The 27,271-nt window shown below is 48.1% G+C and overlaps 1 protein-coding gene across 3 annotated transcripts in view; it reads left to right on the top strand.

Moving 5' to 3' along the window:
* Positions 1 to 27,271, top strand: part of FARP1 (FERM, ARH/RhoGEF and pleckstrin domain protein 1) — a 576,707-nt gene that overhangs the window by 494,241 nt on the left and 55,195 nt on the right. For all 3 annotated transcript variants that reach the window (XM_086947879.1, XM_086947877.1, XM_086947878.1), the window contains exon 19: positions 14,860 to 14,990. In XM_086947879.1, the coding sequence (XP_086804005.1) occupies positions 14,860 to 14,990 (131 nt within the window). The remainder of the gene's footprint in view (positions 1 to 14,859; positions 14,991 to 27,271) is intronic.

The following is a 27,271-nucleotide window of genomic DNA, read 5'->3' as shown; positions in this document are numbered from 1 at the left end:
AGAGGTCTACCACCTGGATTACCGCCTGTGGGGTTCATCCTCTGCACTGGCTGGACGCTCGGAGGTGTTGCCACCCTCTGCTCTAGTACAGACTCGGTCTCCAGTGCCCATACCCAATCCAGGCCCAGGTACATTGATGCCAATGCTGTCTTTGCTGCCCGGAGAGGCTGCCCTGGTTGTCCTTTCTGACATCGACCCGACGCCGGCCAGATTTTGAACAACATCCCAACGGAATCCTAACAAGGTTTCTGCACTTGCCTTACCACCAAGCAGGCAACACTTTTTACATACTCTTTCTGGTACAGTCTGTGACAGCGATCTTGATCAGGGTGATGAGTTCAGTCAGCCCAATGCTAATGACATCTGGTATGAGGACTTGCAAGACGCTAGCAGACTGGACACCTTCCCCGAGTCAGCCCTTTTCTTCCCTCCTGGTCTGCCACAGATGAATCTGCATCCCACGCCATGGTTGTGCGCAAGGCAGTCAAAGTCCTTGACATTCAGTTCCCTACAATGAAGGTGAAAACCAACATTCTGACAGTAAGTCCTGCAACCTGAACAGACTGCTTCTGAGCCTCGCCTACCGTGTAATGAGGCCTTGACTGATCGTCTACTAGGAGCCTGGGCTAAGTCTTGTACCAGCCATCCGGCTAATCGCAAATTGCCAAACACCATCCCCCTGCTCCAGGCAACTCGACCTTCTTGTCGCAGCTCCCTCCTCCAGAGAGCCTCGTGGTGCAGGTGTCCACAAGCAGGACCAACCCCAACAATTTTCCTACCACTCACCCTTATCACAGGCCATTCAGGATGGTCGTGATGGGTCAAGTTCACAATTAATTTTGTCTTGGACACACCAACTCTTTCAGACGGGATGTGGGTACAAGAGTTGTCATTTGTCACTTCTCGTGGCTACATTCATCTGGGTTCTTGAGCAGTGTCTACTCCTTCCTGATAGACATGTCATTCAATGGGCTTTGCCTGTTTTGGAGCAAAGATGATTCTGCTCTTGAACACTTCAAGGAGAGTAGGCTACTGCTCACTCCCGGATTCTTTTTACCCAGCCTCCCCGGCCACACTTTCAGCGTTCCTATTGTGGTTTCAGATGAGGTGTTACTTACTGCCAGCCTGTTCCTCCTCACCAGGGAAGCCAACAGTTTAGCGGGAACGGCCATGGGGACCACTGTGGCCACTCAGTCCTCCAGCAGCTCCCCCTCCAAGCTTCTTAAGTGTACCCTTACAGGATCATAACCACCCAGTGGGAGACAAAATCCATAGATTCTATCCGGGTTGGCAGATCACATTCGACATGTGGGTACTGCATATTGTCCAAAAGGTTATACCCTCCCCCTCCTTTCTAACCCACCACACACCCCATGGTCACCCCAGCAATTGACCATCTCCTTTTTTTGTGAGGAAGCTCTTTTGGCCACTGAGGGTGTAGAGAGGGAGCTTGTGCCAGAAGTATGGAGTTGTTGATATTCCCTCTACATTGTCTTGGCCAAGTAGGACAGTCCTCTCAATGCCTTCCTCCAAAGGAAGGCTTCAAAATAATCACCCTGGTCCAGGGTTTGTCTGCTTTCAACCCTGGAGTCGGGATGGTGGCATTGTATCTGGAAGGCGCCTATTTCTTGCCAGTCCATCGGTGCTACTTGTGTTGGGTGAGGAGCATTTTCAGTTAAATGTGCACCTAATTGGTCTCGCCAGTGCCCCCGGGTGTTCATGAAAGTGATGGCAGTGGTGGCAGCACACCTTCAGAGGTTAGGGGTTCCACTCTCCGCCTTCCTCAATGGCTGGCTGTTGAAGGCAGGCTTGCCCTAGCCAGTGGTCAACCACCTTCAGACTAAAGCGAATCACTTGTCATCCTGGTGGTTCACTATCATAGTGCTGAAAGTCACACCTGTTTCCTTCTCAGATGCATCCCTTCATCTGACCCATTCTGGACACAATTCAGTTTCATGCCGTTCCCCCAGGAAAGAAAGTCCAGCACATTCAGGCTAGGATTCCGATCTTTCAGTCCTGGTTCTTGATTTTGGTGAGGTCGACTCTGAGGCTGCTGGGACTGATGGCCTTCTGTAGCCTGTGGTCAAGCACACCAACTAGCATAACAAGGCACAGAAGTCTTTGTGAGCTTAGCATCAAGGGAGGACCTTCCTGGCCATGTTCAGATTTCAGAGTAGACAGCAAAGGATCTGCAGTGGTGGTTGCTGAACCGCGATTGGGTCAACTGCTGATCCCTTTCCCTTCCTCACTCAAAACTGACTGAAATGACCAATGCATCGCTAATGGGATGGTGCAGCCATCTGTGAGAGGTGAAGGTCAGAGGTCTCTGGTGGAGTCTCTGCTCCATATCTTCTTTCTGGAGTTGAGAGCCATCCGCTCGACACTGGAAGCCTTCGAGCTGTCCATAAAGGAGAGGCTATTTGATATTTGATATTTATGTGCATTTGTAAAGCGCGGACGTTTGCTCCCAGGGGAGCATCATGGCGCTGGGCAAGCTGCGGAGGATGGCTGAAAAAGTGGAGTGTGATGAAGAAAAGGAACTAAATGGCAGCCAAAACAGAAGAGTCTGGTTGTTGGTAGACCCATGTCTTGAGAAGTTTTCTGAAATTGTTCTCATTTTCTGTAAGTCTCAGGTTGGCAGGTAGGTTGTTCCAGGCTTTGGCTGCCAGAACCGTGAAGGATTTCCCACCTTTGGTCTTGTATTTAAATCTGGGGATTGAAACAAGATTTGTCCCCGAGGATCTCAGGCAGCGCGGGGGATTATAGCGCGTGAAGCGATTTGTAAAATAGTGAGGCCCTGTGTTTTGCATAGTTTTGAAGACTGTAAGGAGCAGTTTAAAAAGGATTCTTTTATGCAACGGGAGCCAGTGCAGCGACTTTAGTGCAGCAGACGCTGATGACCTTCTGGGGAGTTGTAAGACCAATCTGGCTGCAGCATGTTGTATGCTCTGCAGCTTTCTGAGGGTAGATTTTTTCACTCCGGCCATGAGGCCATTGCAGTAATCAAGTCGGGAAAGAATGAGGGCTAACGCGACTGACTTTCTGGCTGCAATTGGGAGGAAATCGAAAAATTTCTTCAGAGATTTTATTTGTCCAAAACAGCGACCAGCGGTTATCCTAACGTGGTCATCGAAGGAGAGAGATGAATCGAATTGTACGCCTAGGTTCCGGGCTGATGGTACTGCACTGGGAGGGGCTTCCGATCCTAAGGGCCACCAGTCTTTCGGGCAAAAAGACAGATTTTTACCCAGTGGGATGATTTCTGTCTTAGCACTGTTGCATCTTAGATGGTTAGTATTTAGCCACTTGAAAACATCGGAGAGACAGTTTTGGAACCGGAGATGAACGTCAGTCCACTGTTTGTCGATGGTGACGACCAATTGGGTGTCGTCGGCATAAGACGTGACAAGAATCCCATGTGATTCTATCACGGCTAGGAGGGGCGCCATATAGATGTTAAAAAATAGAGGGCTTAATATGGACCCCTGGGGCACTCCAGATGTAATGAGTTTTTCGCCGGATAGGTAGGGACCGAGGGACACAGTCTGGGACCTGTTAGATAGGAAAGATGAAATCCAGGCCAAGGCTGTGTCTGTCACGCCAATCTCTCGCATTCTGTTGATTAAGATGGCATGCGAGATAGTGTCGAACGCTGCTGTGAGATCAAGCAGGATGAGGACAGCTTGCTTACCCTCATCCTGCAGGAATTTGATGGAATCAGCAAGTTCGATCAAAGCTGTTTCAGTGGAGTGACCGGAGCGAAAGCCCGATTGTTGAGGGTGCAGGATGTTGTGGGCCTCTGCAAAAGTTTTAAGCTCTTCATGTACTAAATGCTCCGTGACTTTGCCAAGAATAGGAAGTAAGGAAATAGGGCGCATGTTAGTCAAATCCGTTGGCGATTTGTTCTGCTTCTTCAACAAGGGTTTTACGGTGGCCTTCTTCCAATCATCCGGTACAAGTCCGGATGCGAATGATTCATTAATAATGGCATTAATGTAAGGGTTAACTACCTCAGTCAGGTGATGTAAGATGATGGGAGGACAGGAGTCAGTGGGCGCTCCAGATTTACAGGCCCGAATTGCCTTGCTAGTTTGTTGCAGGGAAACAGGTTTGAAACTAGAAAGAGGAGGGTAGTTGACTGTTACCTCTAGGGGGATTGTCGGAGGGGGAGGAAAATCTTTCTGGATGTTGACAATTTTGTCAACGAAGAAGTCTGCAATTTGGTTGCATAAGCTCTCTGAGGGGGGTATTTCGGTAATGAGGGCTTTCGTATGGGTGAATGACTTAACTATGGTAAAGATAGTTTTTTGGTTTTGGTGGGCTTCCGTTATGAGCTTAGTGTAATATTCCTTTTTTGCTGTTTTTATGTCAGAGAGGTATAATTTCCTCTGTTGTACATAACATGTTCTGGAGGCCGTGTCGTATGTTTGTCTCCAGTGTCTTTCTAGTCTCCGACATTGAAGGTGACTATCGGCTAAGGTCTGAGTGAACCATGGGGCATTGGGTTTTTTCTTCTTAGAACCTTTTTCCTGATGGTTTTTGGAGTCGGTATTGGCCATGACAATTTGGTTCATCCAGGTGTGAAAGTTGCAGGAGTCAGTTTCAACATCTCCAGTTACTATAGGGGATGGGGGTAGTGGCTTTGACTCCAGCTTTATGCGTTTGGTCACCTTTTTCCAGTTGACTGTAAAAGTGGCCGAGGCTAATGCAGGAAATTATGGCCAATGGCACTGCCATTGTGCATAGCAACAAACAGGACTGGGTGAGGTCATGGACCCTGTCCCAGGATGTCATTCACCTCTGGAAATGGCTTGACCATCCAGAAATCTTCCTGGTGGTGAACCACTTGGCAGCATACTTGAATGCCAGGGTGGATGAGCTCAGCTGAGTGGCAGTTACACCCGGAGGTGGCGAAGTTCTCTTCCGCCACCACTGAGAACGCACAATGTCAGCACTTCTGCGTGTTGGAGTTTCCAAGGCGTCTCTCACTCAGAGACACTTTCCGCCTCTAGTGGACTTCTTGACTCCTGTATGCCTTCCCGCCAATGTAACTCTTGCAACAAGTTCTCAAGAAGATCAGGGCACACCAGGCCTAAGTCACCCTAGTGGCTCCAAATTGCTCACAGAGAGTTTGGTATCCAAAACTACTGGGCTTGAACATATTTCCTTCTATCAGATTGCCCTTCTAGAGGAATTGTTCTGACAGAAACAGGGCAGGATTCTGCACCCAGGCCCTCTCAATCTCCACCTTCATGCATGGAGATTAAGCAGCAATAGCTGAACACTTTTAACTTTCCCCAGAAGGTGATTAATGTCATCTTGGCAGCTAGACGTCCCTCCAAGAAAATTGTATATGTGTGAACAGCAAGAGGTGGAAAAGGTATTGGCAGTTTAGTGACTTATGGACTAAGCACAAATGATACTTTAAAAAAAAAAACTGTGGAAAGAAAAACTCAGTATGAAAAAGATCTTTAGACCTTTTAGTCTGGATAAAGTTGTGGTTTGGTGTGGCACTCAAAAACACAACGTTGGGGAGGGTCAAGGGGAATATATTTATAGACTATCCAAACTCAATACCCCTATTCAAACTGCAATAAACAAAAAGAGTTGGAGGGTCTGTATGCTAGGTCGCTGAGTCTCAAAGGTCCTTAATTAAGCACCCCTTTTGGATTGCACTAAATCAGACCTAGTGGTCACATGACACGGGTATGTAGTAGATATCCTATCAGCCCACCCATTTGGCGGAGCATCGTCATGTAGGACGTCTGACCAGGGTGGTAAATCTAGGCCCAGATGAATCGGCCAGATAATACACACTACTGGTTATGTTTGTACAGTGTCCATGCCACAGAGTGGTACTGAAAAATTGCAGTGCAAAATAGGGAGTGAGGTAGAGTGAAGCTAAAATGACGGTCAAGGCAAAGAAAAATAATTTTATTGGAGATATTCACCAGGACGTCAGGTTAAGCCGAAGGGGAGGCTTAGGTTTCAGCCGAGAGGTACCGACGGAGAGAGCGGGGCCTCAATCTCCGAGCCGTTGCCGGGTGAGGTGAGGCTTGACCCCCACACATGGCTGGGATTTCCTCCTCCAACTACTACTGATCAGGAGGTTATGGTAGGATGGTCTACGTGACCTCTCCAGTATTCTGGACAACTCTTTAATTCTTTTTGTTTGTCCGTTTCACGTTTTCACATTGCACATCGTGTTTGAGTGTATCTTTGCAGTAGCAAGATCTCTTTGTAGCTGGCCCTGAAGAATGCCGGTGTAGTTCACCTCAGGCAGAAACATGTTGGCCAAATCCATAGTACAGCAAAGTATCACAGTGATTTTGTCAACACTGTTCTACACTTCTTTTTAACCTGACGTCCTGGTGAATATCTCCAATAAAATTATTTTTCTTTGCCTTGACCGTCATTTTAGCTTCACTCTACCTCACTCCCTATTTTGCACTGCAATTTTTCAGTACCACTCTGTGGCATGGACACTGTACAAACATAACCAGTAGTGTGTATTATCTGGCCGATTCATCTGGGCCTAGATTTACCACCCTGGTCAGACGTCCTACATGACGATGCTCCGCCAAATGGGTGGGCTGATAGGATATCTACTACATACCCGTGTCATGTGACCACTAGGTCTGATTTAGTGCAATCCAAAAGGGGTGCTTAATTAAGGACCTTTGAGACTCAGCGACCTAGCATACAGACCCTCCAACTCTTTTTGTTTATTGGTGTGGCACTCGCCAGGTTGAACCCCTCTAGGCCAAACAGTCTGATGTTTTATGATTTATGTCTCTAGCCTGGCAAGGCCTTGCTCTCGACAGTTCAAGGTTATCCTTCGGCCCTCTCGAGCTTCTTATGGTTGCCTGATCGACCATCCTTGTTTAAATCACCCATTGTGATGTGATTTCTGAAAGTGCTTTGGCACATTTCCCCTTTGTCATGCCCCAATGGGACCTCAATTTGTATGTACTTAATGTGTTTGAGCTGCTCCACAGCTGTCCTTTGTGGCTTCTAGCCATCAGTACTGTGTTGCTGATTGCCATCACCTCTGCACAGCATGCGAGTGAGCTTCAGGCTCTGTGTGTTCACCATCCACCATACACTACCTTCTGTGTGTTCATCCTCCTTACAACACCATCTTGCCTGATATGCTGGTTCTGTTAAATAGTCAACATTCTACCGAAAGTTGTGACACTTTTCTACGTCAAAACATCACCCGTCAAACGTTTTACGGTCCGCCTCACCCCTCAAAGGAGAAGAAAAGAATCCCATTGGTTGAACCCCAAAAGTGCGCTCAGTTTCTACATTGATCGTACCAAAGACCACTGGGTGGACAGTCAATTCTTTGTAGGTTTCGGTGGAGGGTAAAAGGGCAGGGCTATGCAGATGTGTACCATCTCGTGCTATGCATTAGGATCTGCTATGCATTCGTGAAGAAGCAGCTTCCAGAAGGCTTGCGTACCCACTCCACCAGGGCCAAAGCTGCTACCTATGTGTTTGCATGCGGAGTCCCTGGCCTAGGCATATGCCAGGCAGCTACGTGGGATTCCCTCCATATGTTCACAAAGCACTATTGTATGGACAGAGAACAGATCCTGTGCACACGCACGTATGGTTAATAGTCCCAGTATAGTGCCTGAGTTCTTTGCTCATAAAGAGTGAATGCTTTGAAAAAAGGAAGCGAGGAATGTCAGTGATTCGTGTGAATAAAGTTTTTATAAGTCAAACAATGGACCGTACAGTAAGGAAGTAGCCAGCCGACACGTGTTTCGTGTCACCGTGAAGGAGGTGTAACTTGAATCATTGACATTCCTCGCTTCCTTTTTTCAAAGCATTCGCTCTTTATGAGCAAAGAACTCAGGCACTATACTGGGACTATTAACCATACGTGCGTGTGCACAGGATCTGTTCTCATTCCAGTTGGTCTTGGCCTGCCTAGATCATTTCAGGGGCCTTTTTCACGAAGGGTTTGTGTTCCCCTGTCCTGTTTCGCACCGCGTGCCTACTGCACAACAATCTCAACCACAACATCATACTGCTCAGAGCGCCACTACTTCCTACTCCTTAACACAAACCCAGTCTCCTACCGAAACTATTGTATGGACAGTCAAGTTAGCCGAGGTAGTATTCTGCGGACTTGGTCCAGCTGAACTTTTTGGTTTGAGTCCATTCACAGACCCACTGCCAAATAGGTACTGCTTTGGTATCCACTCAAACAAGCACTGGCGTTGCCAATAGGTCTCGCAGTAGGAAAGTTGGAGCTATTGGTTTTGTAAATGACAAAGCCCTTTATGTATTTAAAATGATAACCAAAGTGAAAGGCATTGTTATTTGCAATTGTAATGGCTCCAACTGTCGTACTGCGAGACCTATTGGCAACGTGAGTGGTTTTTCGTGTGTGAGTGGCGTTGTGTGTGTGAGTGGCGTTGTGTGTGTGAGTGGCGTTGTGTGTGTGAGTGGCGTTGCCTGTGTGAGTGGCGTTGCCTGTGTGAGTGGCGTTGCCTGTGTGAGTGGCGTTGCCTGTGTGAGTGGCGTTGCCTGTGTGAGTGACGTTGCGTAGTTGAGTGGCGTTGCGTAGTTGAGTGGCGTTGCGTAGTTGAGTGGCGTTGCGTAGTTGAGTGGCGTTGCGTAGTTGAGTGGCGTTGCGTAGTTGAGTGGCGTTGCGTAGTTGAGTGGCGTTGCGTAGGTGAGTGGCGTTGCGTAGTTGAGTGGCGTTGCGTAGTTGAGTGGCGTTGCGTAGTTGAGTGGCGTTGCGTAGTTGCGTGGCGTTGCGTAGTTGCGTGGCGTTGCGTAGTTGCGTGGCGTTGCGTAGTTGCGTGGCGTTGCGTAGTTGCGTGGCGTTGCGTAGTTGCGTGGCGTTGCGTAGTTGCGTGGCGTTGCGTAGTTGCGTGGCGTTGCGTAGTTGAGTGGCGTTGCGTAGTTGCGTGGCGTTGCGTAGTTGCGTGGCGTTGCGTAGTTGAGTGGCGTTGCGTAGTTGAGTGGCGTTGCGTAGTTGAGTGGCGTTGCGTAGGTGCGTTGTGTAGTTGAGTGGCGTTGCGTAGGTGAGTGGCGTTGCGTAGTTGCGTGGCGTTGCGTAGGTGAGTGGCGTTGCGTAGGTGAGTGGCGTTGCGTAGGTGAGTGGCGTTGCGTAGGTGAGTGGCGTTGCGTAGGTGAGTGGCGTTGCGTAGGTGAGTGGCGTTGCGTAGTTGCGTGGCGTTGCGTGGTTGAGTGGCGTTGCATGTGTGCGTAGTTGAGTGGCGTTGCGTGGTTGAGTTGTGTAGTTGCGTGGCGTTGTGTAGTTGCGTGGCGTTGCGTAGTTGCGTGGCGTTGCGTGGTTGAGTGGCGTTGCATGTGTGCGTAGTTGAGTGGCGTTGCGTGGTTGAGTGGCGTTGCATGTGTGCGTGGTTGAGTGGCGTTGCATGTGTGCGTGGTTGAGTGGCGTTGCATGTGTACGTGGTTGAGTGGCGTTGCATGTGTGCGTGGTTGAGTGGCGTTGCATGTGTGCGTAGTTGAGTGGCGTTGCATGTGTGCGTAGTTGAGTGGCGTTGCATGTGTGCGTAGTTGAGTGGCGTTGCATGTGTGCGTGGTTGAGTGGCGTTGCGTAGTTGAGTGGCGTTGCGTAGTTGAGTGGCGTTGCGTAGTTGAGTGGCGTTGCGTAGTTGAGTGGCGTTGCGTGGTTGAGTGGCGTTGCATGTGTGCGTGGTTGAGTGGCGTTGCATGTGTGCGTGGTTGAGTGGCGTTGCATGTGTGCGTGGTTGAGTGGCGTTGCATGTGTGCGTGGTTGAGTGGCGTTGCATGTGTGCGTAGTTGAGTGGCGTTGCGTAGTTGAGTGGCGTTGCGTAGTTGAGTGGCGTTGCGTAGTTGAGTGGCGTTGCGTAGTTGAGTGGCGTTGCGTAGTTGAGTGGCGTTGCGTAGAGTGGCGTTGCGTAGTTGAGTGGCGTTGCGTAGTTGAGTTGTGTAGTTGCGTGGCGTTGTGTAGTTGCGTGGCGTTGCGTAGTTGCGTGGCGTTGCGTAGGTGAGTGGCGTTGCGTAGGTGAGTGGCGTTGCGTAGGTGAGTGGCGTTGCGTAGGTGAGTGGCGTTGCGTAGGTGAGTGGCGTTGCGTAGGTGAGTGGTGTTGCGTAGTTGCGTGGCGTTGCGTAGTTGCGTGGCGTTGCGTAGTTGCGTGGCGTTGCGTAGTTGAGTGGCGTTGCGTAGTTGAGTTGTGTAGTTGCGTGGCGTTGTGTAGTTGCGTGGCGTTGTGTAGTTGCGTGGCGTTGCGTAGTTGCGTGGCGTTGCGTAGTTGCGTGGCGTTGCGTAGTTGCGTGGCGTAGTTGAGTGGCGTTGCGTGGTTGAGTGGCGTTGCGTGGTTGAGTGGCGTTGCGTGGTTGAGTGGCGTTGCGTGGTTGAGTGGCGTTGCGTGGTTGAGTGGCGTTGCATGTGTGAGCGTTGCGTAGGTGAGTGGCGTTGCGTAGGTGAGTGGCGTTGCGTAGGTGAGTGGCGTTGCGTAGGTGAGTGGCGTTGCGTAGGTGAGTGGCGTTGCGTAGGTGAGTGGCGTTGCGTAGTTGCGTGGCGTTGCGTAGTTGCGTGGCGTTGCGTAGTTGCGTGGCGTTGCGTAGGTGAGTGGCGTTGCGTAGGTGAGTGGCGTTGCGTAGGTGAGTGGCGTTGCGTAGGTGAGTGGCGTTGCGTAGGTGAGTAGGTGAGTGGCGTTGCGTAGGTGAGTGGCGTTGCGTAGGTGAGTGGCGTTGCGTAGGTGAGTGGCGTTGCGTAGGTGAGTGGCGTTGCGTAGGTGAGTGGCGTTGCGTAGGTGAGTGGCGTTGCGTAGGTGAGTGGCGTTGCGTAGGTGAGTGGCGTTGCGTAGTTGCGTGGCGTGGCGTAGTTGAGTGGCGTGGCGTAGTTGAGTGGCGTGGCGTAGTTGAGTGGCGTGGCGTAGTTGAGTGGCGTGGCGTAGTTGAGTGGCGTGGCGTAGTTGCGTGGCGTAGTTGCGTGGCGTAGTTGCGTCGCGTAGTTGCGTGGCGTAGCGTAGTTGAGTGGCGTTGCGTAGGTGAGTGGCGTTGCGTGGTTGAGTGGCGTTGCGTGGTTGAGTGGCGTTGCATGTGTGAGTGGCGTTGCATGTGTGAGTGGCGTTGCATGTGTGAGTGGCGTTGCATGTGTGAGTGGCGTTGCATGTGTGAGTGGCGTTGCATGTGTGAGTGGCGTTGCATGGTTGAGTGGCGTTGCATGGTTGAGTGGCGTTGCATGGTTGAGTGGCGTTGCATGGTTGAGTGGCGTTGCGTGGTTGCGTGGCGTTGCGTGGCGTTGCATGTGTCAGAGGCTAAATGTAGCACAGGGAGACCTCCAGCGGTAAGACAATCAAAAACAACTTAGAAAACATTTCACAGTATGAAGAGATCAAACTCATGAACGAGCGTGATACACCTCAGCTAAAAATCATGATAAATAACAACACACATTAGAAGTGAAACTGCAAGTACAGAAGGACCAGCTTTGCTTGTTTAAAACTCCCACTTCAGCAGATGAGTGTAATGTGTAAAGCGTCTTGTGCACATGAGCAGATCGGAGTCTGGAAGCAAATACAAACAAGAGGAATGACTGAGGCACATTGGTGTGAAGCACATCAAAGGGCTTCTCCTCCCCTAATTAGGTGAGGAGAAGCCCTTTCGGGAAACTGAAAGTATGGCCGGCCTGCAGCTGGCCATGAATAATTAGAGGAGGAGAAGCCCTTTGATGTGCTGGGCTGGCTGGCCCTGAATGCGCGTGCAGGTTATCACGTGGTTCACGTGAACAGCATGAAAACCGAGGGGCTGAAAGCCCTTTGGTTTGAAGAGAAAATAGCCGACTTGAATTCTCCCCATTTCCCATTCCTGCGGAATGGTAAAGGCGAGACCTAAAAATGAGGAATCTGTGGCTAGAAGTCTCTATCAGAAGAATACATTTCTCAAACTGAACGGGGAGAAGACCGAGGTGGTCATCTTGGGTCGGAATAAACATCTTTGGGGTCCCCACCATTGGCCTATCGAACTGGGCACTGCGCCTACTCCCTCCATCGCAGTTCGTAACCTGGGTGTCATTATTGACGACAGGTTAACTATGAGACAACAGGCCACTAAGGTCGCGGCCATCTGTTTTTCAACGCTTCGGTGGCTCCATAAGATCTTGTGGATGCTTCCACTATCCTCCCGCAGAACCGTGGTCCAGGCACTTGTAACATCTCGCCTGGACTATGGCAACATCCTTTACCTGGGCGCAGATAAAGCCACCTTACATGTATTGCAGGTAGTGCAAAATGCGGCGGCGCGCCTGCTAAAAAACATCCCCAGACGCACTTCAGCGAGGGCCGCCTTACGTGACCTTCACTGGTTGAGTATCCCTGAACGTATCAAATTTAAGGCATTATGCTATATGTTCAAGGTCAAACAGGGTAGTGCCCCAGCCTACCTCCAAAGGCTGATAACACCCTACAGACCCCTACGTCCACTTAGGTCATCGGACATGGGTAATTTCACTATGCCAAGGTGGAAGCTAACAAAAATGGGAGGTCGTTCCTTCTCTACTCTGGGCCCCAAATATTGGAACTCCCTCCCACTGGACCTAAAACTTGAGACAAACTTGTTCCGCTTCCGCAAGGCTTTGAAGACATTGCTTTTTACTCAACGCGCCCAATAATCTGCTTTGGCTCTGCCAGGTGAAGCTGCCTCCTTCTTCTACAGTCTATCCCTAGCGCCGGGAAACCCACTGTGAGTAGCTGCGCGCGGTATAAGCTTAAATAAATAAATAAATACAATTTCTTACGTCCTGTAACGCTTTCGATTATTCTCCCATCTTTTTACTATAAATTGTATTTGGAACATAAATGTCTCCAAATAAGGGTTTACTGACATCACAGTAACATACAGGGATAATTATTTTCAGAGTGTAGTCAAAATTAAATACTCATGACCGCAGAGGATTACAATTCTCGTCTTTAGCAGAGACTTGTCATTAACGGCCTTGTTTAAAGTCGTTCGAAAAGGTCGCTTATTACGTTCGCTGCCGCAGGACATTTGATGAACAGCAGGAGGTGCAAAAGGGCCTGGCAGTTCAGTGAGTCATGAACGATTAAGCACAAATTATATTAATTTTGATAAAGGTGGGAAGAAAAACTGTTCTGACGCATAAACAAACACTTCTATGCAATTACCTGAGAGAGGCTGTATTTTTTTTAATACACATGAAATGTAGAAAATTAAAGACCTTCCTTTTGAAAATTGTTCACTTGGTACCAAGAGTTGGAAAACTGAACCCCTTATTAACCAAACTGTACCGTGTATTGTCCACACCGCAGACACACTGGCTAACTTGCATACTCCAACGACAATTAGGACAACAGAGGCTATATATAAATAGCATTTTACTGGTGGGTAAACCAGTTTCCCCCATTTTGCCTCTCCTGTGGTACAGAATGTGGCAAATAGGTTTGCCTCCGTCCAGACTCCATGTAAATAGATTTTTGCACCAAGGAAGAAATGAAGGAAACTAATTGTGTAATCACTTGAAACAAATGTATTCTTTATAAATGAATTTAAATGAGTGTTAGAGATGTTAACATAAAAATACGCACCCATGAATAATTCTTTAGAAAAAAGTAAGCAAATTAGTTTAGAACTTCTTTTATGCTAGTGTGATATAAAAAAAAATCGATTGTCATGAAAGTTGACTCCATATTTTAAAACTATCCGATGTGCAGCATTTAATTGTGACATAAAAAATTGTTATAAAATTTGAGCCTGTGTATTTTTTCCACATATCGATTTGCAAACAGTTACATCGTGGAAAATCCATGTATGCCATTATGCAATGCTGCGGATACAGTTTGATACATTTCCTATTACACAAGCAGCAAATATAGTGCACATGGCAATATATTGTTCAAACATCCTGCATTCAAGTTATCTCAGTAAGCTCTTGGTCAGTGACGCACCTTTCTGAACCACTATCTTCAATTTTTATACAAATTCTTGCTCCTCCTGCATATTCAACTCATCTCTGGCAAATCATTGCATCTCATTTACATTGAGCCACTCTTTATAGAACTACGTCAACCACCGTTAGTTGAAGAGGGGTGGGGTTTTTCACAAAACCCTATTGGTGGGCAATCGATTTCCACCATGCTGCACTTTTTTTCTTAATTCTAAACCTCAGAGTCGGTCAGGTTCTACCTTTACTGGCTTTTCTCGCTTTTCTGAGAATGGTAATTGCTTTTATTCTAATATCGCTATTGCATTCTTCTAAACTTAGCAAACGCTGTAAGAATTTGTTGTTTTTATGCGACTGAGCAGCAATGTGCATTTCTGAAAATAAAATCTAAATAAAGTTATGACATTTGCTTATACACGAAAAAAATAGCATGCGACCAGAATGGGGAGGTCCTTAACCTTCAGAATGTGGGATCCAGAACTGGCAAACTTGAATGACGCCTATCTGGCCCAACAAGGCTTAGAGTCCTAGGCTTGCTGGACAGCGAGTAGTTGTTACATGTTAATGAGGTCCCATGCATGACTGAAGGGCGGATTGGGGGGGGGAGGGAGGGAGTGTGTGTGTTGTCTTTTTTATAGCCGCACAGACTAGTGCTTTGCAGAGGGCGTGAGTAGGTCATGGGTGAATGAAAAGGAAGGTTACCATACGTTCCAGGTGGGTATACCCAACTCAGGTTTTTGTGACCACTCCAATAAATAATATTGGAACTTAAAAATAAAGGTACAAAAATTAAATAAAACCTGTTTTCATTTACTGGTCTCCAGGTTGTACTATATCCTGGTACCAGTATACCTTCAAGCACCAAGCTCAGGAGCCAAAAAAACACAAAGATCTATGCAAATAACTTCTATTGTATTTTTTTTTTGTTTGTTTGTTTCTGTTAGCTGCTCTGGCTGAAATTTCTGAACTAGTAGCCCAGCTGCACGGGACGATGATCAAGATGGAGAATTTTCAGAAGCTGCAGGAACTCAAGAAAGACCTGATAGGCATTGACAACCTTGTTATCCCAGGACGGGTGAGTGGTAGTATGTAATGCACTGAAAAACATGTGGTACACATATGCTGATGCGTTTGCTTGAAATTTAACTAGTTAATTCCCAGCCACTTTTATTGCTCCTGTTGTACCCTCTTCCCCATCTTTCCTATTGTGGTGGATGCCACGTGTACACCAGGAAGTCCAAAAAGAAATGTGAGGTGACAGCCTTACCCATCCAGACTATGCCGCCACTCCAATCATATCCTGTGCGTCATAGAAGGCAGAATAGACCTGTGTTGGTGGGTGGCTTTCGCTATGATAGGGATGTTCAAGTACAGGACTAACCGCAATGAAGATTACCGTTAAATAAATCCTTTTTTGCCTGCCTCAACCCATTCACTGCTTTTGACGCTAACCAGACAGCTATCACTGTTGTAAAACACCAGTGAGCCACTAACGCTGCAACACCGTGTGATCACACTTATAACAAATGAAGAGCACACACAAGGCAAAACAGAATGGAAGACACTGTAATCAAATATGGTACATTTCTTTGGGGCTGTGGGCCTAATGCAGCATAGAAAATGGGTCTCTGACCTCCTTTGGGGACAAAGACTCCCATAAGGAGTAGCTGCGGCCCATCACACCCCTTGGCACTAATTCAGTAGCACCTACTGCTCTAGTGATAATTATGCCCCTGGCCAAAGTTCACTCCGTCCATATTCAGCCTCACAAACCAGAATGATAGACGGAGCACGGAGAGGCCTTGGTATTGGCCCTACAAATCTCTGTAAAAGAATTATCCCTAGCTTTTATAAAAGAGATAGTGGTGGGAACATTTTTAAATAATCTAATTGTTCATGGGACAAAATGCAACAGAAATCTACATGTCCTGTGAGACAATGAACTTGTCCCACCTATTCCCAAATCAATTTTGTGTGCTGTTGCAGAAACATTAATATATTTTTGTTTGAATTAAACAGACCAACGATATCAATGATTTGTAAAAATGCTACATTAGAACATGATTTTATTGCTGAGAAAAGTTATATTCTCCTTAAGTACTGAGACACAACAATAAATTAACTTGAATGACTGACTTCAGGTACAGTAGTTTGGCTACACTGGTCCAGAAAGCAAGCTGCAGCTCATTTGCACATCCATCCGTGTTGGTTGTATGTGGAAATATCTGCTACAGAAATATCACGCTGCCAAAATACAGAGGACTAAAGTCTGGAGTTGAGTATAGTAAATCAGTACGTAGCGATTACCTGTTCAATATTTTGCTCCTCAGTATTTTGTTTACAATATTCTGGTAGTACGATCTTCTGAAGTGAGTAGAAGGTGTGTAGTATCTCAATGTTGCAGTAAAAATTCTGTGCAGTTGGGGAGGTGCTGTCTGTCACTAGACGCCTGGCCTGTTTCCATCCCTGTTGGTTCTTTGCCCTTCATCTTGCCTTACTGACATACTCACTGCACATACACATAACCCAACTCCAATGACACACACTCCCAGAACAGACCAACACACCTACTGCGTAAACCCATTGTACACACACACAACTACAGTACCGGTGTACACAGCCCTGCAGAGACTGATACATACATCACTTACTGTAGAGATACCCAACCCCATGCAGGGACACATCCTTGGAGACATACTCCTACCCTGCCCCACACTCAGGCCAAAGCACACCCACTCTAGATAGGCCCATGCACTCCCTGTTGACAGACACAACCCCACCCTCCCAGAGTAGACCGAGACAAACTCTTGTGCAGACACACCCCCTCTGTACAGACACCCCCACTTCAGACACCCCCCCACATCAGACACACCCCCTCTGTGCAGACACACACCCACTTCAGACATCCATACAGCACACATACACACATACATGTCTTGCAAGCTTGCAGAGACACACCGACACCATGCACAGACACAGAACTCCTGTAGACAGACAGCCCAGCCCGTCCACTGTAAATTGACACGGAAAGAGTCATTCCAAGCACCGAAATACTAACTACACATAAACATGCTTGCTCCCTCTGCAGAGACTCACATGTCCTTCAAACACTGTATAAATTACCTGCTCCAAGTTTACCCTCATGCAAACCAACTTGTCATACACTTCCCAAACAGTAGAGGTTGTTGCCTGGATTTAGGGGATATCTAACACACAAAAGATTGCCCCCTTCTCAGTTTACTTGTAATTGGGGACCAAATAAACAATTTCATTAAATCTGGTCCAGTATATTTATTTATACCTTTTAGTCATGTTATTTCATACAAAAAATTATTTCAAATGGCAGAAAGAGAATACACAATACAAAAGGTTACTGACAGTCTTACTCAATCAACAATTAACACAAAACACAGAGCCCTGATGATGGTTTGGACATTTATGGCCCGAACTTGAAACGCGTTGGCAAATCCAGCAAGAGCTAATTGTAACATTTAGTGTGTTTTAGGATAAAAGTGATACATCCTCTTTTTTTGCTCTTGTAATGAATTAGCTCTTTTCATGAAAATAATTTTGATCATTGAAATGGTTTAATATATTGCAAAATTGTTGCACTGCAATTTGTATTGTTTGTTGGATGTAATATTGATGTTATTCTTTTGGATATTTTCGTAATGTGTTTTGTGTTAATTGTTGATTGAGTAAGACTGTCAGTAATCTTTTATTTATTTATTTATTTATTTTGAAAGTTTTATATAGCGCGAACAGGATCTTTGCAGATATCAGAGCGCTTTACACGGCTGGGAATGCCAGCAAGAAAGTGGGGTTACACATAAGTGGTACAGCAAACAATAGTGCAAGTATAACAGTTAAATGTGTGCATAGATAGTCAGTGGCATCAATCATACAATGCCAGCAAGAAAGTGGGGTTACACATAAGTGGTACGGCAAACAATAGTGCAAGTATAACAGTTAAATGTGTGCATAGATAGTCAGTGGCATCAATCATACAGGTAAGATACATATTCATAGAGTTCGAACAGCGAATTAAATGTGTGCGTAGATAGTTAGTAGCGACAATAATTCAGGTGAAATACATAATCGCGGTGTTACTCCAACACAGAATGGCTCAAGGTGAACTACATAGACATAGAGATCGAACAAAGTAATACAGGTCAGAGTAGGGTCTTTCCAAATCCAGGCTAATAGGTCAGGTGTATTTGGCCATAAAAATAGCTTTTACTTCTTTCTTAAAGAGTGTGAAGGAGGAGATGAGCCTGGTTTCAGGAGGGAGTGAGTTCCAGATCCTGGGTGCCATTCCTGAGAAAGAGCGTTTATAGGTTTTTACCTTCCGGAATCTTCGAGGTTTTAGTAGAAGATTGTCTGTGCCTCTAGTGTTTCTAGAGCCGCCAGAGATTGACAGCTTCTGAGTGAGGTAGCCGGGCAAACTCAGGTGTAGAGCCTTGTGTGTCATGCAGGCGATTTTCAAATGTATTCTGGCTTCAAAAGGCAGCCAGTCCAGCATTTTCAGATCAGGTGTGATGTGCGAGTGTTTTTTTGATCCAGTGATGAGTCTGGCTGCAGCGTTTAGAGAGGCTCTAAGGGGTGCAGTGCTGGTTAACGGGAGACCGCAGAGGGCGGTGCTGCCGTATTCAATTCGTGGGATTACTAAAGCTTGTACTGCAGTTTGGAAGTCTTTGGCTGGTAGGAAGGGTTTAAGTTTCCTCAATGTATTGATTTGCAAGTTCGCTCCCTTAGTGGCTTTGCTGATATGCTGCTGCATGTTAAGGTTGGAGTCGAGGGTTATGCCTAAAGATTTCGCTGAGTCCACTATGATGGGTTGGACATTGAGTGCCGTTAACTGTTTAAGCCAGGTTTGCGTGATGGGGATCTTCGCAGGAGGTGCGATCAGCAGGAATTCTGTTTTCAGAGCATTGAGTTTGAGATGATTATCAGCAAGCCAGGATTGGGTGCTTCTAATCGTAGAGTTCAGTAGTAAAATGTCGTTGGGGGATTGTAATTTGAGATATAGTTGGGTGTCATCTGCGTACATGTGAAAAAGTACATTGGATGCTTGAAGCAAGGTGGTGAGAGGTTCCATAACTAGGTTGAACAGGGTTGGTGATAGGGAAGATCCTTGGGGGACGCCTAACGACACAGGTATTGGAGAGGACATCAGGTTGTTACTCTTGAATTTCTGCGACCTGTTGTGTAAAAAGGAGGTGAACCACTTGAGAACAGTCCCAGAAAGACCCATTCTTGTGCTCAGAAGATCGAGTAATTTCTCGTGTTTGACAGTGTCGAATGCCGAAGAGAGATCAAGCAGGATGAGGAGGCAGGTATCACCTTGATCTAGGATTTGAAGGGCGTCGTCAATTATGTGAGTCATAGCAGTTTCAGTGCTGTGTCCTGCCCGGAAGCCTGATTGATGCGGGTTGAGGAGATCAAACAGGTCGATGTGTTTAGTCAGTTGTAGTTGAACGCATTTTTCCAGTAATTTGGCGAGAGTGGGAATATTGGTAATGGGACGGTAGTTGTTTAGGTCGGAAGGGTCGGCAGTAGGTTTCTTTAGCAAAGGTGTGACTTGTCCAAGTTTGAGGGAGTCAGGGATGGTTCCTTCTTGGAGCGAGCTGTTGATGATTTTAGTCCAAAGAGGAAGGAGCAGTGGGATGAAATCTTTGACAGCGTTAGCAGGGAGGGGATCCGTGAGGTGATTGGAAGGTTTCAAGGTGTTGAGCAATTTGCCTATTTCTTCTTCGGAGTAGGTTTCAAAGGTTGACCATGTTGCATTGTTTTTAGGTTCGGTGGGTGTTATGCAGTTGAGTGTGTTGAGGAGTCTTGCGTCATCGCGGAGATCTTTTGTATTGTGTATTCTCTTTCTGCCATTTGAAATAATTTTTTGTATGAAATAACATGACTAAAAGGTATAAATAAATATACCGGACCAGATTTAATGAAATTGTTTATTTGGTCCCCAATTACAAGTAAACTGAGAAGGGGGCAATCTTTTGTGTGTTAGATTTATATAGGGTCCAACCCTCCCTAAGCCCCGTCAAGGACCTATCTCCTTTTGTGCGCTGGATTTAGGGGATGACATGTCGCAGTGCTGTTACAAGGGTGGGCTGGCCTATCGGAATGTGGATGAAGATATAGGAAAAAAGGCAGGGTCAGTCATAGTCCATCTCTGCTAGTGGTGGACTGACCAATAACTCAAATCAGCTATTGCGGAATGGAACAGGCTGCACCAAAGGTTTTGGACCGGTACTCTGCTGGCTGCTGGTTGGCCCTTTGCTAGTGGGGGGTTTGCGGCTATCTGCGTTCACGTCCCTCCTTTTTAGCATCTCTTAAAATAAAACAAATGTGCTTCTAAAGCTGCATTGAGCAATACATTTTCTGTGATTCAGCTCCTCTCCCATATACAATGTAAACAAACACCGCCCTCTCACAGGCATCTCTGCCCACTTCCTACAGAAAGCGTGGTGTGTTGCAGGGAATATCTTTACTGCCTATTCCTAATGTGTTACAGTCTGCTCTGGCCAGTTCCTGAGGTTATTTTATACCAACGTTCTCAGAGAGGACTGTGCTAATAGAAAAGCCACAAAGCTTACTGACAGGCTGTTACCCTTGATGTAGCCGGCCGTGTGAGCAAAGTAATTTATGCATTAGGCAGTGCTTAACAGGGAAGGTTTGCATAACATGTGCCTAACTTATGCACGACTTTAGTAGAGATAGTACCCGCAAAGAAATCCACGGATTTCCCAAAAGACTGGAAGAAGCCACTCATTTTCTATTCCAAGGAGGGACATTCTACGAATGTATAAGAAATATAAATGTACATTGCTGAAGGAGAAGGGTTTCAAGGAAGTTTTGGATTTTGTGGCTGATGTGCCCAGCGTAAGTCCATGAGGGCAGGTCAAAATCCATGGCTAGACTTTCAGATTTATCATTGGCTATCCAAATGAATTACAATGAGATTTAATGTATATTTGTTTATTTTATGTGATAATCCTGTAACTCTACCATGGGTTTGGCCCTCCTCAGCCGTCCCTACCCTCTTTAGCTGTTTAAGGCTCTCTGTTCTTTTACATGTGATGCTCTACAATTCCCATGCCCACCAAGCACAGAATAGATGGCATTCATCAACATAACTGAATTTTGAGATTGTTTGCTTTATATTTTGGAAAGACTGCGTTTGTAACGCTGCCACTCATGTCAAGGAGCGGAGCCTGGCTCCAGCAGACAGGGCCTCAATCCCCTCGGTGCCACCTTCAGTGCTGCTGTGAGGAGATGGTACAGCGAGGAAGCCTTCGAGGTGCTATGATGCACACTGAAAGTCTTGGAACATGCACAGATCATAGCCCAGGACCAAAGAGAGAACTGTCTTCATGATGAAATTATATGCAAAGGTTTTAATAAAGAATTACAACACACACAAAAACAACTGTATTTGCACAACATTTTGTGGCACACACTCCAAATAGTAAGCTTGGGCACGTTTGATCACCGAGTTGCAGAAATGTCAGGATGTTTTCCAGAACCATTGTTCTAAATAGCCTGTTTTTCACAGAAAGAGTGACAAATGCAAATGGCAGCGTACACCAGTTTAAACATTTGCGCGATCATTGGCAGAGCAGCAGAAATTAAAGTTTTAAAGTAACAGGTCAAAACGTTCTGACAGTAAAGTCCAACGTTGTTGTCCCGACTGACCATTAAAAGCTTTAGTCAGTCTCCAGCAAGTTTATGCCCCTCCACTCAGTGTGTGAGCATTATTAGATCTCTAAAGGGCACAACATGTATTTCCAAAGGAGTTATTTTTTGTACTTCAGCGTCTCCCTCTCATTTACCTCGTAAACAAAAGTGTGTCCCTGCCAGACACTCAAACACTGTAGTACAACGTGAACTCATGCAGTGGGCGAAGATAAAATGAGAACCGGGCCTGAAGGGTTTGAACCGGGGCCTGAAGGGTTTGAACCGGGGCCTGAAGGGTTTGAACCGGGGCCTGAAGGGTTTGAACGGGGGCCTGAAGGGTTTGAACTGGGGCCTGAAGGGTTTGAACTGGGGCCTGAAGGGTTTGAACTGGGGCCTGAAGGGTTTGACCCGGGGCCTGAAGGGTTTGAACCGGGGCCTGAAGGGTTTGAACCGGGGCCTGAAGGGTTTGAACCGGGCCTGAAGGGTCTGAACCGGGGCCTGAAGGGTGTGAACCGGGGCCTGAAGGGTTTGAACCGGGGCCTGAAGGGTTTGAACCGGGGCCTGAAGGGTTTGAACCGGGGCCTGAAGGGTTTGAACCGGGGCCTGAAGGGTTTGAACCGGGCCTGAAGGGTTTGAACCGGGGCCTGAAGGGTTTGAACGGGGGCCTGAAGGGTTTGAACGGGGGCCTGAAGGGTTTGAACGGGGGCCTGAAGGGTTTGAACAGTTTGAACCGGGGCCTGAAGGGTTTGAACCGGGGCCTGAAGGGTTTGAACTGGGGCCTGAAGGGTTTGACCCGGGGCCTGAAGGGTTTGACCCGGGGCCTGAAGGGTTTGACCCGGGGCCTGAAGGGTTTGAACCGGGGCCTGAAGGGTTTGAACCGGGCCTGAAGGGTTTGAACCGGGGCCTGAAGGGTTTGAACGGGGGCCTGAAGGGTTTGAACGGGGGCCTGAAGGGTTTGAACCGGGGCCTGAAGGGTTTGAACCGGGCCTGAAGGGTTTGAACCGGGGCCTGAAGGGTTTGAACGGGGGCCTGAAGGGTTTGAACGGGGGCCTGAAGGGTTTGAACGGGGGCCTGAAGGGTTTGAACAGTTTGAACCGGGGCCTGAAGGGTTTGAACCGGGGCCTGAAGGGTTTGAACGGGGGCCTGAAGGGTTTGAACTGGGGCCTGAAGGGTTTGAACCGGGGCCTGAAGGGTTTGAACCGGGGCCTGAAGGGTTTGAACCGGGGCCTGAAGGGTTTGAACCGGGCCTGAAGGGTCTGAACCGGGGCCTGAAGGGTGTGAACCGGGGCCTGAAGGGTTTGAACCGGGGCCTGAAGGGTTTGAACCGGGGCCTGAAGGGTTTGAACCGGGGCCTGAAGGGTTTGAACCGGGGCCTGAAGGGTTTGAACCGGGCCTGAAGGGTTTGAACCGGGGCCTGAAGGGTTTGAACGGGGGCCTGAAGGGTTTGAACGGGGGCCTGAAGGGTTTGAACGGGGGCCTGAAGGGTTTGAACAGTTTGAACCGGGGCCTGAAGGGTTTGAACCGGGGCCTGAAGGGTTTGAACTGGGGCCTGAAGGGTTTGACCCGGGGCCTGAAGGGTTTGACCCGGGGCCTGAAGGGTTTGACCCGGGGCCTGAAGGGTTTGAACCGGGGCCTGAAGGGTTTGAACCGGGCCTGAAGGGTTTGAACCGGGGCCTGAAGGGTTTGAACCGGGGCCTGAAGGGTTTGAACGGGGGCCTGAAGGGTTTGAACTGGGGCCTGAAGGGTTTGAACTGGGGCCTGAAGGGTTTGAACTGGGGCCTGAAGGGTTTGACCCGGGGCCTGAAGGGTTTGAACCGGGGCCTGAAGGGTTTGAACCGGGGCCTGAAGGGTTTGAACCGGGCCTGAAGGGTCTGAACCGGGGCCTGAAGGGTGTGAACCGGGGCCTGAAGGGTTTGAACCGGGGCCTGAAGGGTTTGAACCGGGGCCTGAAGGGTTTGAACCGGGGCCTGAAGGGTTTGAACCGGGGCCTGAAGGGTTTGAACCGGGCCTGAAGGGTTTGAACCGGGGCCTGAAGGGTTTGAACGGGGGCCTGAAGGGTTTGAACGGGGGCCTGAAGGGTTTGAACGGGGGCCTGAAGGGTTTGAACAGTTTGAACCGGGGCCTGAAGGGTTTGAACCGGGGCCTGAAGGGTTTGAACTGGGGCCTGAAGGGTTTGACCCGGGGCCTGAAGGGTTTGACCCGGGGCCTGAAGGGTTTGACCCGGGGCCTGAAGGGTTTGAACCGGGGCCTGAAGGGTTTGAACCGGGGCCTGAAGGGTTTGAACCGGGGCCTGAAGGGTTTGAACCGGGGCCTGAAGGGTTTGAACGGGGGCCTGAAGGGTTTGAACGGGGGCCTGAAGGGTTTGAACAGTTTGAACCGGGGCCTGAAGGGTTTGAACCGGGGCCTGAAGGGTTTGAACCGGGGCCTGAAGGGTTTGAACCGGGGCCTGAAGGGTTTGACCCGGGGCCTGAAGGGTTTGACCCGGGGCCTGAAGGGTTTGACCCGGGGCCTGAAGGGTTTGAACCGGGGCCTGAAGGGTTTGAACCGGGGCCTGAAGGGTTTGAACCGGGGCCTGAAGGGTTTGAACCGGGGCCTGAAGGGTTTGAACGGTTTGAACCGGGGCCTGAAGGGTTTGAACCGGGGCCTGAAGGGTTTGAACGGTTTGAACCGGGGCCTGAAGGGTTTGAACGGGGGCCTGAAGGGTTTGAACGGGGGCCTGAAGGGTTTGAACGGGGGCCTGAAGGGTTTGAACGGGGGCCTGAAGGGTTTGAACGGGGGCCTGAAGGGTTTGAACGGGGGCCTGAAGGGTTTGAACGGGGGCCTGAAGGGTTTGAACGGGGGCCTGAAGGGTTTGAACGGGGGCCTGAAGGGTTTGAACCGGGGCCTGGAGGGTTTGAACCGGGCCCTGGAGGGTTTGAACCGGGGCCTGAAGGGTTTGATGAAATGATCCTGGACTTGCACATTTTCCCATGCCAAGCCTTCTTGATTGGCTGAGATCGAAAGTGTTGCAACTTTGTCCCTGTTTGCTTTGATTTTATATCTAGTTGTCTGTCTGACAAAATAGACATAAAATCTTCTTGCCCCTGACAGAAATTATCATGTCTCAGGCATTTAGTGATATATATATTACCCACCCCTGAAGAGAACTGCAAACCCCAATGGGCTGGCCTGTGGACCCGAAGGAAATGGGATATCTGTCGAAGAACAGGCAAGACATGTTGTTGAGGTTATTCCCCAACTGAGGCCACACTGGGCTGATTTATCCTGATCTGTCATACCAATAAAATATCAATTGGTCATCGGATGGCCCATACCCCTGAGATGTGTCCAAAAAAAAAACACAAGAGCTCTAAACCGTCATCGTATGCCATGCCTGTTCCTCTCTAGAATTGAGACTGGTTACGCAGAGACATACGCAACCTTGAGACAAATGGCATATTCAGCATGGAGTAGCAACCAAGGAGGGCTTCCAGCACAGAAGGGGCCTTAGCTCCACCAGTACTGCTAGTCCATATCACTATGGCTGCCATTTTCATTGTCAAACCATTCAGTCTTCCGCCTCAAAGGACTCAGATGATCCTCCACTTCTCTGAGGATAAATAAAATATTGTATCGAAGAGACAGCAGCCCAGGGCCTGACTGGGCGTAGCGGGCACCGGTCGTTTACCCGGTGGGCCGCCAGGATGGGGGCCGGTTTTGTACCCCTAGGGGGCTAATCGGCCGTCTGTAACAAAAGGGCTAGTGGTTACTGTGAGACTGGAGTGGTGCTTTCCACTAGCACCCGCCCCACTCTCCCCCGGGGGACGGTCCTTTCCCCTAGCACCCGCCCCACTCTCCCCTGGGGGCTGGTCGATCTTTTTACTAGGGCCGCTTTCAGTACCCAGTCAGCCTGCAGTAGCCTTATCAAATGACTTAACTAGCAAAAACTTTAACGTAAATTGATGCCAGCAACCCCTACAAAGCGATCCCAAGGCCCCCTCAGAAAGCTTTAGCATCTGTCTTTTAAACCCAAAATGGAAAACCGTACAACAGCATACTTCAGGAACAAAAGAACAGCCTAATATCAATGGAGAGATTTCCTAAGAACCCACACCACTCTTAATAAAAAAGCTCAATGTCAAGAAAGAGGTTGAAGAGTAGAAGGGCACCTAAATTGTAGTAGTCCAAGGGCACGGGAAGCCGGCAACCCCATCTACCCGATCTTCTCCCTCACATTTTCCAAGGAGCCTACAGGTGCATGAGCAGTAACTGAAGCGGAGAGAGTACTCATGACCAGTCCAAACTGAGTAAATCAACCAGGCATGAAAGATAGCTACCAAGACGTTTGGGGCCAAAAGGGACTACCAAGAAGATGGTACCTCCCAGAAGCCCCTGAGATTTAGATTGAGCCCTTCCTTGTCAGCACGCTTAACTTAGAGCTGTTACACGTGGTCTGGCTGAACAGCAGACAGGGCAGATTTTGATCATTAAACCCCCCGCAATCAGCACTCACTGTAGCTGTTCTTGCAAACGGGCACAGGCTCCTCAGAGTCTGGAATCACGCGTTTGCAGAAGGCCACTCTCCAGGACGAATGAAGATGAATCAAAAGGGATGTGTAGGAAGCTCGCCTGTGGGATTTGAATACTTATGGCATAATATTGCCCTACATCTTAAATCATGCTGTGCTGGAGCCTGCTTTTCCCTCATGAGCTTGTAAAATCTTGGCATTGGCTACAGTGGTCTTTTTCTCAAAGTTGCATATCCTTACACCTTAGCTCTAGAATGACGACCCATTGTAAGGCTCCAACTGTGAAGATGCACAATTAAATGTGGCTAATCCTTGCAGCAATTCCGGTTTGCATCGGAGTGACATATATACATTGCAATTACTACTCCTGAATCTCACAAGCCTATGCTGCACTGCTTTGTTTAAGCAAACGTTCAATGACACTACCTCCCCAGAACATCCAAGCATGTCTACCTGCAACCAGAAATTGGTGCAACATTAGTCATTCCTAGGAAACAAATTGGTATTATTCATTCTACCATCATCCTGCCTCATATTCCACAATTCTTGTTCTATTAGTAACATGTTCTACTCAAATATTTATGTGGCTTTGTTCAGGATGTGTGCCTGCCTTTCGAGCATTCATCTCTACCATATGAAATTGCCAAACCCCTGATCTATGCTGGTGCCCTTTCCTCATCCTGTCCAGTTCAATTCTGCCTGTGGCCAGTATCTCAGGGAGCACAGCTAGCTTGAGATGGGCTTGTAGCTTCAAACCTATAATCGGAAGTAATCTCCTTTATTACCTTCTATCAGAAATCCACAATGACCAACCAGCCACCTCCACCCAGATGACCAAAGTCTACATCCATGCAGAGAGAATTGAGACATTTAGGTGTGTTCTCTCTCTCCCTCTCCCTCTCTCTCTCCATCTCCCTCTCTCTCTATCGCGCTCTCTCTCTCTCTTGCGCTGTCTCTTCAAGACATTTAGTAAGTGGCTCTTAAAAGTGCCACCAGAGGCTTTTGCTGGCCTACAGCTTGCGTTCACGAGCTTGTGCACGTGCACAGCTGCCATCTGTGTTTTTATTGCTGTAATCAGGCTCCTCTGCTTGCACTACCCACCTCCCTTTTCCCTCTCCTCTTCGTCAGGTTCATTTGTGTCTTCTATCACTGTGAATGCTCC

The sequence above is a fragment of the Lissotriton vulgaris genome, assembly GCF_964263255.1.
Source record: "Lissotriton vulgaris chromosome 8 unlocalized genomic scaffold, aLisVul1.2 SUPER_8_unloc_1, whole genome shotgun sequence".
NCBI classification, from domain to species: domain Eukaryota; kingdom Metazoa; phylum Chordata; class Amphibia; order Caudata; family Salamandridae; genus Lissotriton; species Lissotriton vulgaris.
This window is presented reverse-complemented; position numbering and strand designations above follow the sequence as displayed.